The following is a 12,328-nucleotide window of genomic DNA, read 5'->3' as shown; positions in this document are numbered from 1 at the left end:
CCATACTTTTGAATCTATACATTTCCCCTTCAAGCCTTATGTTTAATTCCTGTCATATGTTAACAGGTAGCAATATAATCCAGCCAATTTGATACTCAGTTGGTATATTAAAAAAGCCTTTTGAAATTAAAATAAATCACTTAAAGAATTATTGATTCATTTCCACATACGGTGTTCCAGCTGCCTATTAATTGTCGACTGCTTGTCCTCACATGAGACAGAATGTTTTCTCATATTCTTGATTTCCATTTCATCCTTCTCTTCAAGTTAATTATGCAGCAGTGTTGTTTACCAAGGCTATTGCTTCCCCTCCTTGCCTGCCACCCCCTGCTCCCCAAAAATAAACTACACAATTCCCATGAAAGTAATATCCTGTGCAGTGGAGCACATCAGAAACTATGGAAAGACTTTGGCTTTCATCCAACTCTATCAAACTGCAGGGGTTTCTTTTTGGTTTGGCTTTGTTCCTTTCTTTTCAGCTCTGTAAATCTTTCAGTGTTTTATGTTGTTTGTACACTTGGAATCTGGGGGAACAACGTGGAGGCTTAGGCAGGAGTGCTATATAGTCCAAAGCAAAAAAATAACCCCAAAACCACCCTGTACATTTTTAAAGGAATGGGGTTGTGGTCATGAAACGAGTGAATCCCAATGAGCCTTGTAAGTGATGAACATGACCGAGTATTAAAAATAGAGTCCAGCTTCCAACCTTTCACCCACCACCTCCCTCCTGCCCTATGGATGCTATTTATATAGCTTTCTGAAGAATTGGATAACGATCACATCAGATAAATGCCCTTGGTTTCCATAGTCATTTTCTTCAAGGTCCACAGCAGTCACCTGAAGGGAACCTCACGAGAAGTTGGCTCCTTTTCTCGAAAGTCCAAAGTCTTATATAAGGAACTAACAGCACAGTCGCATGCATGTCCCTTAGCAAGTAGGGGTATAGGATAACATCCCAAGGATGGGACGATGTGTCACTTGAGATACAGGACTGCCACATCAAACAAGCCCCTCCATGTCCAGTCTATCCTATTTTCCTGTAATGTGTAGGATCACTTCCTGTCTGATGAGCCATATAACCAGATCATACGTTTCCCTGCCCTCCGGGGTACATAAACGCAAAATGTGGTGGCACCACTTCATGCCATAATCCTGATTACATGTTTTAGGGTCTCCTTGGGGGGAGAATTTTCTTTGGGCCATTGTAGCAGGCCCACGTCTCTCATAACAGCATGCAGCTGGGGATCCTAAGTTGGGGGTGGTTTCTCCAAGCCAAAATCTGCACACTTCCTGTTCGCCATATGAAGAACGTGTCATGCTGATTCACACACCCTTAAAATAATAATACGTAATAATAAGTTCCCCTATTTCTAGATGTTGCTGTTTAATGTTGCCATAATTTTCAATTTTGCTGTCCACAGAGAGCGAAGAGGTTTACCAGCGACAAGTGCTGTCTATTTCCTGTATCGTCTTTGGCATAGTCATAGTGGGCATGATCTGTGCAGCGTTCTACTTCAAAACAAAGTAAGAGCCTTTGTCTAGCCTCTGTCCTGTCATCCTTACGCCTTTTCAGTTCTTCTGTGTTTTTCCTCCATGGCATTATTTCTGAAGAGAGTAAGATACCAGAGACCTGATATACATTATTTCCTTGTCAGTCAACATGCTCCCCCTCCCCCCAAAAAAACCCTGCATGTAAAAACGCCCCCGCCATCTCCATGACTGACACTCATAATGTCATTTATCAGAGTTTGCATACAGGAACACAGATGAATGGGAAGGGTTTGAAGAGGTTAATCTTCTTTGATCTTCTGGAAAGGCATGAAAATGCATCATTTTCCTACCAGCTTTTCATATATCACAAAAACTGGCTTTGGGTGAAACAATGCTGAACATCCTGGCGACAATTTTGTGATCCATAAAATAAATAAATTCATAGTATGGTAATGTCTGCATCTGGCTCGAGTGTATCTATTTTGATTCATGACAGATTTATCGGTTATATATCGGAAGATGCAGAGGGCCTGGTAGTTTATATGGCTCAAACTGCTCAATGACTCACAAGATTGGGCTGCTGGCAGTTAATAAATGAAGGTCCAAGCTTGCTTAGAAAGAAAGGAAGGGAGAATGGCCCTGTCTGCACCATGCTACACCTCTAAAGCAGTATTATACTGCTTCAAACATTCATGGTGTCGCTCAGAGAATCCTGGGAACTGTGGTTTGTCATGGGCACTGAGTTGATATTCCCCTCACAACAGCTTCTTACATAGCATGAGGGTCTGCCATTAGAAGAGGAAAAGTCAAAAATTCCATTGAGCATGCTCAAGCCCACACTAAAATTACATTTGGAGCCAACCTAGATGTGATGTTCATTGCAGTAATCCATTTAATTTGCAGATTTTTTGAATGTAAAGAGGAGCCTCAGGACTCCAGTTTTGGGGAAGCCGTAGTTTGACTCTTACTTCCTTTCCCCGTTACAGTTCTGACGAAAATGAACACTTCATGTTGGCTATTTGCATTTCAAGAGACACCTCCATTGCCCGCAGTGTAGGTTTCCTCCAAAGGCAAATAGCCACTACGGAGAAGCAGTTTGTTCCAGGAACTTAGCAAGGAAAGGAAGAGTTATACTTCTCCTGCCCCCCCCACAATGCTTCAGACTTCCTTATGGCAGTAATTTACCTAACAAATAATATGCATGTTAAGCATTCATGCAATTGATGTCACTTCTACTTCAGTCAAGTCTATAACCTACTGAAATTTATTACTAGTAGCCACCAAAATCTGTCTTTGCCCTTGAGAAACATCACATTTAGGCCGCTGTCCTAGGAACTGGGCCTAGAAAATGGAGGAGGTGATTCAAAAAGTGATTTGAATGTCTCTTAGGCTGAGTGCCTTTTGTGTGATAAATGTTAGGCCCTTTGAAAAGGACAAGCCCTTCTTCCCTCGTGTCACCTCCTGTTCTTATCCTGTTTCTGTGAAGAGAGAGGAACATGTATGCCACTCAAAAGCTCTCTGGCGAACCATACCGCATCAAAAGTCAATGATGGACAATGGTTGGGGACTGTTTAGCAGTCAGAGAATGATGCAGCCCAGGTTAAGTTCCATTAATTTCAATGGGAGAAATTTCAGGACATGATTTTATTCCTCATTGAAATAAGTAGAATTTAAGTGCACTTGACTTTGGCAGTTTATGCCCACCCAAAAAAATGGAGAAACTTATAATATATTTCCCTATTAGACCTATGCCCATTGCAATAAAATGCTGTCTAGACAAGGCATTGATTACTTTTCTGTTATTTTATGATTAACCATTATGTTTTCATTTTATGTTCTGTGTTTTAGATAATTATTCTGAAGGAGGAAATTTGTGTTCTCGGATGTCACACTTACACATTGTACAACCTGTGCGTTGGCATCCTTGGAATACTCAAATCCACAAATGCATTATTTAATTTCTTAATTTTTATTGAGTAGAACAGACCCCCCCCCCACCATTGAACTGGCTTCACTGACCAAATAAAATCAAAGCTTTCTCTGTAGCTCTCATTGTCCTTGCTATGGCACATAGTTCATCAGCTGCAAATTATGCAAGCAACAGTTTCATGGTTCTTAAACCAGGAAACCAGGAGTCAATGTGCGTATATCACAACAATATAGGGCCTTGCCCTATCAGAATCTACCATAGCTCCCTATATGTATCTAGAATGTGAAGTGACTGAGTCATGAGTCTAAAATGTGAAAATTTCAGAAGTTTTTGAAATTTAGTATTGCTGAATTTTGCAGTTCTTGGATGATGGGTGGCTCTTAAGAACACAAGAAGAGCTCTGCTGAATCAGACCCAAGGCCCATCTGATCCCGTATCCTGTTCTCACAGTGACCAGCAAGAGATATATGGGGAGTTCACTAGTAGGGCATGAGCAAAACAGCACTCTCCCCATTTGTGATTCCCAACAACTGGCATTTAGAGTCTTTCTGCCTCCCAACTGTGGAGGTAATACACAGCCATTGTGCGTAGTAGCCATTGATAGCCTTGCCATCTCTGAATTTGTCTGAATTTTAAAGCCACCCAAGTTGATGGGCATCACTACACCCCGTGGGAGCAAATTCCACCCTTTTATATGAGCTGCAAAGAAGTACCTTCTTTTGCCCATCCTGACTCTTTCGACATTCAGCTTTGTTAGAGGGTTCTAGTATTATGAGAGATGAAGGCGAACTATCAGAGTATATCCGGGCATATTATTGGTGTAGGGAATGCCCATAACTTAGTGAACATTGACATTAATGTGTGAATGCTGACAACCCGTAATGAGTATAATGAACATTTTGAAATAATCAATAAGAAGGGACAAGAGCTCAGTGGTAGACCTTTGGGGGAACACTCAGTCAAATTAAAAATATCTGCAATGGCAGATACATATTGCAATGGCTATATGTAGAAGTTGGGTTTTTGTAATTATCATAAGCTGGAGAAAGGGGTTTCTATTTGCAGACAGAAATGCAGAGGTATAATAATGGATGCTGAAGGAGGAACATGTGTTGGTCCTCAGTGGCACATACATTGCATGTAGAAGGGGTGATGCTCAGCATAGTTACAAAACTCAGGTACTAAGTGATGAGAAAGACCTCTGAAACCTTGGAGAGCAGCAAACTAGTCAGCACAGGCAAAACTAAGCTACATGGACAAACAGACCTAGCAGTTCCCTACGCTTGTGAATACATCTCCCCACATTTTGGACAAGCATCCCTTCATGTTGACAATAGCATTTTGCCAGATGTCATCGTTTGCTGGTGGTTGTTTGTTTATTTGCTTGTTCCCCCAAAACATTAACAACATTGGCCTGGGACTGCCCATTTTCACCTTTGAATGTTGGTATGAGCCACATTTCAAGCAGTCAGTGTGACAAATAAAAAAAAAATGGTAGGGACCAACTGGCTCACTTTGGCTCAAGTTGTACATTGCAGCAGGCTCTGTGTGGTGGATTTTTGTGGCAAAAAATCGGCCTGCGCAAGCTTGCAAGTCTCAGGGAAAGAAGGGTGGGTGTAAAAAAGCGGTTTAACCCCTTTCCCTTTGGTCATTTTTCCATTTGAAAAACACTTTCCCCAAGCTAAGCTTTCATTCACAGATAGGGCATCCTCTGAGGAAAAAGGAATCAGGTGAAGCTGTTTTGAGGCGAGAAATACCTGAAGGTGAACTCCATCTACCCACTGTGGTGGTCGGGGAACAAAATACTTTTATATAAGACTTGTCCGCAGCAATCTCGAAATTGCTGTGGTATTCTCTCACTAGCTAAGCATCTGAAACTAGCTCACAACAACCAAAAAGGGCTACTGCTCAAAAGCATGTGCTCTGGATGCAGAAGGCTCCCAAGTTCCATCTGGCATCTTTAGGCAGGGCTGAGAATGTCTCATGTCTGAAAGCTTGGAGAACTGTGGGCAGTCGTTGTAGACAACGCTGAGCTGGCTCAATATATGGCAGCTTCCTACGTTCCTCAGATATTCTGATTACTAGAATGGTCCGAAAATGGGTGGGGACATGAAATGTATGGCCAAATTAGCTGAAGTGTTTTCAAATTGAATGGACAGTTCCCAGCCAGAACATCAGAACAGTTTCATCTCACAATGATCCTTCTGACATCATAATAGGTCAAGCCACTCTGGCAGTTCACACCCTTGAATCAGCCACAGATGTGGCGGGTTTGAGTTTGTGTGTGTATCAGTGTTCCCCAACCTTGGGCCTCCAGCTGTTTTTGGACTACAACTCCCATCATCCCTCGCTAGCAAGACCAGTGGTCAAGGATGATGGGAACCGTAGTTCAAAAACAGCTGGAGGCCCAAGGTTGGGGAACACTGGTGTAGATAGATATACAGTGACAGCCAGCAATGTACTGATGCTTGCAGAAGTGAGAGATGTAATTAAAAAGCACATAAAAGAACGAAAAGCCACTTCTTTTTCTCTCTTTCCCTCCACCCTGCACCAAACTCACGGTGTCTATGACAGTAGTGTCTCACATCAGATGTAACTGATCTGTAGGAAAGGCTATGTGAATGGAAAACAGGGACGTTGTATGTACACTTGATAACTATGAAAATCCTTTAATAAAAACAACTATTTTTAAAAAGCACATAAAACATGCAATTCATATAATTCCCATGAACCATGAACTTTTGTTCCCCAATTCTTTTAAAATGGATGTTTGTAATAATGCTCCAAATAAGCATACTCCACAGTGGAATTTCACTTGCAGTGAAATTGTGTTAATTCTGTTACAAATTATAGATCAAGCTTCAGGCATGGTTGCAGATAGAGCCATACTTCTAGTGTTAATTGCAAAAAGGAAAGCTTATTTATTGCTAAGATGAGGCATATTCTTCTGAAAACATGTCCCCCCTACCAAAAAAGGGCACTTTGCACAATTTTCTCTGATTTTTCTCCATTTCCCCACACAATGCTCCAGAACAACCCTGGCTCCACAGCACTGTGAAGGATGCAGAATGCTGGCCAGGCTGCCAGTAGGCTTATTGCTGCTGTAACCACTTGCAGCAGCAGTGAAAAAGAATCAAAGAAACAAACAAAAAGATTCCCCACCCCTGAGAACCTGTAGGAGAATTTCTCCCTTGCTGCTCTAGCATTTTGTTGAGGTACTTTCCCCAATTTCTCTGTCCACAAATGCATACAGCTCTACTGTTGGTAATAACAGATGTTCAGATGAATGGAAGTTCAGTGGTTAATGTGCATTAACAACTAGATATTGTTAATGTGCAGAACAACCAGATATTGCATATTTCCTGGTCAATATACACAAGCCTTGGGGAATGTGCACTTATCACAGCTAAACTGTGCATATTAGGAGAACTTTGCACTAAGATGCCGATGAATTTTAATGTTTTTAAAATGAATTTACAAGTTGTCATGAATTTTATTTTTTTTATTTTTTTAAATGCAAACTGATGTGAAAATGTGGAGAAATGAAAGTAAGACTGGGAAAATGAAAAGCTGAAACAGACAGATTCACTCATCCCTCATTTCAGCATAAACCCTGCATTACTGCGGGGTTGCCTTCACAAAGGTTTCGGTTCTAGTCTGTGGTCATTGAAAATATTAGGACAGTTGGAAATAGAAATCACATTAGAATAGTTGAGATTAGGAAAATAATAATCACTGCCCATCTTTATCTGGACATCTTTTTGTTTTTTTCTTCTTCTTTGCAGAAAGCAAACAAAACTTATTCAGGAACAGCTGAAAGAGACACGAAATGGGAAAACCTACAGCCTTAATGCTTCCAGCATGATGGCAAAATCAGAGACCAGGGCCGAAAGCCGAGTCCAGCTGCAAAATGTAAGTAACTTTGCCAATCTCCATCCTTAATTCACTGGTTGAATGCTTTAATGCTGATGGTTTGGGTTCTCGTCACCCCCAGATGTGCCACTAATTTGCACCTGTGGTGCTGTGGAATGGGGGGGGGGACTGAACAGAATCATTTTATTTGTCCAACGGTCTTTGTTAAAACAGTGCAAATTGGAGCTTTATTATGCTGTCTTGTTGTGGTTTGCCATAGTAAACGCCAGCATCTGAATAGATGTAAAATTTATAGGAAAACCTCAGGGAGCAAAATGGAATGTAGGGGGAAAAAAGTTGCCTTCAACAGCCAGCCATGTTGGCTCAATGACTTTGGGAACTATATAGCTTTATGGTGCAAAACAGCAGGCTATGAGAAAAAACACATTTAGTTATCTCCACACAAGGTTTTCAATTATATGCTGGCTATGTAAGAAACTCCAAATTAAACATTAGCCTGAACTAATTCAGAACTTGGGTCTGGAGGCAGATGGTTCCCAGGCAAGTGGGAGGCAAGTGGACCCAGGATGGGTCAGCATAATTGAAGGGGGGCTGAATCAGATCCCCTGGTTGGATTGTGGGACTGTAATTAGAGTTGCTATCTTCCGTTATTGTTCCCTGTTCATTTGCCTTCAATAGCAGAAATCAACATGTGATTATGATCAGGTTCTCGTGCAATGACCTTAAAGATTGGACAGAAGGCCATTCTAGAAGTAACCTTGTCCTGGGCTGCATGATGCTTCAGAGGTTGACACAATCACACTCTGAACCAAGGAACAAATCAGAACCAATGCAGATCACACAGAGTTGGTTGTATGATCCTAGTGCCAAGCTCCCCATCAATATTTTTGAGCCACATCTTCTCCTGTCCTTTTATGCTCTTAAAGTAATTGGGTTCTTTCCTTGAACCATGGTACTGATAGTGATAGGAATACATAAAAGTAATATCATCAAAAACCACACACACACACACACACACACACACACACACACACACACACCTACTGCTTCAGTCCTTCATTATTTTTGTTGTTGTTTATCTTAGAAATGTCACTGCCTTTCCATGAACAGATGCATCGAGGTAGTGGGATTAAAAGCCCATAAGCAAGAATATTCTCCATCTCAGTTTTTAATGCTCCATTTTACTGGCGTTGATAGTTCGTTTCTCTTTCTTCTCACCTCCCGGAAAGACAAGATTAATGGGGTGCCTTCATTATGCATTGCAATTGACTATCTCGTAATTGAAGGTTGCGTTCTACTTGAAGGTTACTTTGCATAACAGCACAGGCTGCACTTTGGGCACACAAAGAGCTTTTGCCCAGACAGATCTTTCCCCGAAAACCAAAGCCCGGTTTGCCCTGCTGTCTCATCCACTCACCAAACTTAAACTGCCTTTCAACAAGTTGAGCCATCATTAGAGACAGTCCAAGATATCTGCTTGCCCTCCCTGATAGTTACAGTCATAATAACCATAATAATGATAACTTGCTACCCTTCATGTGAGCCACTTAGTGGGGACTGTGGCTCATTTGTGGCGGCTTTCCTCTGCCCCCAGGGGGACTGTTATGGTGCCGGCTCCTTTCTGTTCAAAGATTCCAGACCGCTCATAGCATTTATAGTTCCCCTGACTGAAAGCGGAATAGCCTGGCTGTTAATGGTGACCGGATGGTCCAGTCACATTGCCCTGACTTCATTGCCTGCCTATGCTTTTCTGAGGGCCTCATTCGCAAGCTGACCCCAAATAATACTGCTCTGGGTAATTTAGGGGTTAAGAAAACAACAACTTAAATGGCCACCAGCAGCTGCAAAATACAGTTTTACAAAATGGAAGCTGTTCTGGTTAGCACTGTGTCCACCCCCCCTCAAAAAAGTGGGCATGGCCAGAACCCAAGGAGGGCTGTATTTCTCTCTTTACTGTTCTCTTTTCTCCCTCTCCCCACCAAACGCCCTTCCTCCCTGCCCAGCAGACTGCTGGAACCAAAACTTGATTGATCTTGCCCATAGCTGTCAACTTACAGATTTGAAAATAAGGGACCTGCAGCCTCACCTGTTCCAGGTACTCCAGTCTTCCTGTCCTCCTGCAGTCTGGTCAAACTCATGCTGGTAGCTTCGAGAACACTGTTCAACCAACTTTGTAACCAGAGGTTCAACTGAATAGAATCTGAATCACATGCACCACAAGGCCTATGAAGCCTCAACTTAAGATGACTCCCCGGCCTGGCTCAGCTTGCATTAACTAGCCACACACAAGGCATGCAAGCTTCACCCCCCAGTCGTTCTTAGACTTCTTATTGGGTGAGCAACACAGCCAAGCAACACAGTTGGAGCCTCCCTCCTCCCTGGCCGGCAGGGAGGGAGGGAGAGGAGCTGCTTCCTTTGAAATTTAAGGGACATCATTTAAGGGACATTTAAGGGACATCCATCAATAAGGGGCAGCAGCGGGACATGGCGCTGGAATAAGGGACTGTCCCTTCAAATAAGGGACACTTGACAGCTATGATCTTGCCAGCAGCCTGAACTGATCACTTGCAGGCAGCTTTCAGCATTAGGCCTAGGGCCTGGGCTTTTCAGCCAGAACTCACCAGAACTCAGTCTTGGCGCCATTATAAGAGAACAAGAGAGGCGTTTATGTTGAGTTCTGGCACCTCTTTTTCTAGAAAAATAGCACTGCCTATGACCACAGGTTGCCACCCCATGGTGGATTAGGACTTCCCCCCCATCATTTCTATCCATAGCTTGGTATACTGTTGTACCTTAGTGCTTTGACAGGCTGGATTTGCACGGCAGAAAGACCCTTCTGTACATATGTGCCAGATTCAATGTCCCTTTGGGATCTTGTTTTCAAGAGACCATGCTATGTAAATGCAAGGAAGTGACTATAATCCTGCCACTTCCTTTTTGCAGCCCGTTTTAAATGCATTGCAAATTTGCTTTTCACTTCAGCTAGCCTCATTTATGTTTTCAGCTGTTTGCATAACTGCAGTTAAAAAATACCACAGTCCTCCTTCTCTTCCCTCGCTCACCTCTGTGCCAACGAAAGCTTCAGTAGCTTGATTATCAAATCTGCATGCAAGGTTAAAAACATGGATGTTTGCTTTCAAGAGGTGTTTTTCATCTGTGACACAGCACTTCACACAGTGCTTTAAAATGGCATGTTTTCTCATTTGCATTCTTCTTTCAAACTGCTCAATAAATTGCGAGCTCCCTAAATTCACTGAAGGTTCAGATTAGGAGGGTTACATTTGACATTATACGTCTCACGCTGTAAGATGTGGAACTAATACTTACGATCAGCAACACTATATTTAGGAAGTAACAGACATACCTAATTATATAACATTTAAGAGCCTTTTCATTCTTTATTTTCTAAGAGAAAATTAGGTACATATTTCAGATTTCAGGGACAGCCAGCTTCTGTATTCTTGATGGCTACTATTTTCTTCATCTGGTTGGGCCCTGTGAGAATAGGGTGCCAGAATAGATGAGTCCTTGGTTCTCCTTATGCTCAGATACCAGTCTGGAAGTCGGCATTGTCTACCCCTATTTCTTAAAAAAAATCAAAGCATTTCCCAAAAATTATAAATCAGTAAAAACCCTGGACCTGTTTAGGGATTTGTAAATTAATACAGGGAACTTGAACCAGGCTCAGTAGTAGATGGGGATGTTTTAACAGTTTTGTCCCATGTTGGCGGCTATGTGTTCCCCATCAGCAGTCTAGCCACCACATTCTGCCCCATCTGGATATTCTGGGCCAGGTCCAAGGGAAACCCTACATGGAGTTCACTGCAGTAATCCACCCTCAAGGTAACCAGTGTATCATCTACAGTGGTCAGGCTATCTCAGTCCAAGAATGTTCATATTTGGTGAACCAGGCAAAGCAGGTAAAAGGCTCACCTACCCAAAGAGGATACATGGGCCTGTTGTGACAATGTTGTGTTCAAGAGTACCCTAGAGCTGTGTATCTGCTGCTGCAGCCGGAGTGCGACTCTGTTCAGAATGGGCATTTCTCAGACATGAGAACAACCTACCCCAAGAGTCTCCATCTTTTCTGGATTCAAGCGCGGTTTCTTGGCCCTCCTCAGATCCACCACTGCATTTAGAAATCAGTCTAGAGCTTTAACAATCTCTCCTGATTCAGATATTATGGAGAAGCAGAGCTGTGTGTTTTCTGTTGGAAATGACTTCAAAAGTACAGTATGGACCAGATATGTGTGGTTCATATGAATTTATTATTGGGTAAGAACTGAAAAGCTAGAGATGGCGTGCAATGGGATGGGATGGACCTGTGACTGAGTGCCACTAAGACTTTAAAAAAGGCAGTTTTTCTTCAAATCACATTACTGTGCAATATGCCCCTACAATTGATGGGGGAGAAATTCTTTGGTCGGCTTTCCTCAGTGGGCTAACTTGAACCAACCCACTTGAACTTGCTTGTAGATCAGAAGGTAACTCACAGTCAGATTGCACATTTATCTGAATTTTGTAATGAAGTTTTGGCATGTAGAAAGTCCACAAAGATGTATTTTACATTAAAAGTGTATACCAACTGTGTACAACTTAAATACTTTTTGTGCATACTTTTAAAACATTTGAATTAGGCTGCTCAGTCCACCCATAGTTCTTGCCTACAAGAATATTCCTTGTACATAGAAAACAATGTTAGGGGAAAAGGATGCAGCCTAGCATGCTTCTTGAACTGCTGATCTTCTGTGTCAATGTTTTGTCTTATTTTCATTTCCATGGAAATGTGTGTAACACCTATGTTCCTCTCAGTGAAGCACATTTCTATTTACTGAGGTTGGAAAGGGAATAAATAAGTATTGATTGAAAGCCAATGTATAGTTATGGAAGTACATAACTGAAAGGTAAAGTTAAAGGTAAAGGACTCCTGACAGTTAAGTCCAGTCACGAACGAATTTGGGGTTGCGGCGTTCATCTCGCTTTACTGGCCAAGGGAGCTGACGTTTGTCCGCAGACAACAGGTCGTGTGGCCAG

General features: G+C 42.2%; 1 protein-coding gene across 2 annotated transcripts in view; it reads left to right on the top strand.

The window, feature by feature from the left end:
• NRG3 (neuregulin 3) overlaps nucleotides 1-12,328 on the top strand; it is a 615,395-nt gene that overhangs the window by 577,482 nt on the left and 25,585 nt on the right. For both annotated transcript variants that reach the window (XM_082222407.1, XM_082222406.1), the window contains 2 exons: nucleotides 1,422-1,524; nucleotides 7,207-7,333. In XM_082222407.1, coding sequence (XP_082078533.1) covers nucleotides 1,422-1,524; nucleotides 7,207-7,333 — 230 coding nt within the window. The remainder of the gene's footprint in view (nucleotides 1-1,421; nucleotides 1,525-7,206; nucleotides 7,334-12,328) is intronic.

Source organism: Podarcis vaucheri (assembly GCF_965113315.1).
Source record: "Podarcis vaucheri genome assembly, chromosome: 5".
NCBI classification, from domain to species: domain Eukaryota; kingdom Metazoa; phylum Chordata; class Lepidosauria; order Squamata; family Lacertidae; genus Podarcis; species Podarcis vaucheri.
The sequence above is the reverse complement of the archived record's forward strand: the minus strand, read 5'-3'. Positions and strand labels throughout refer to the sequence as shown.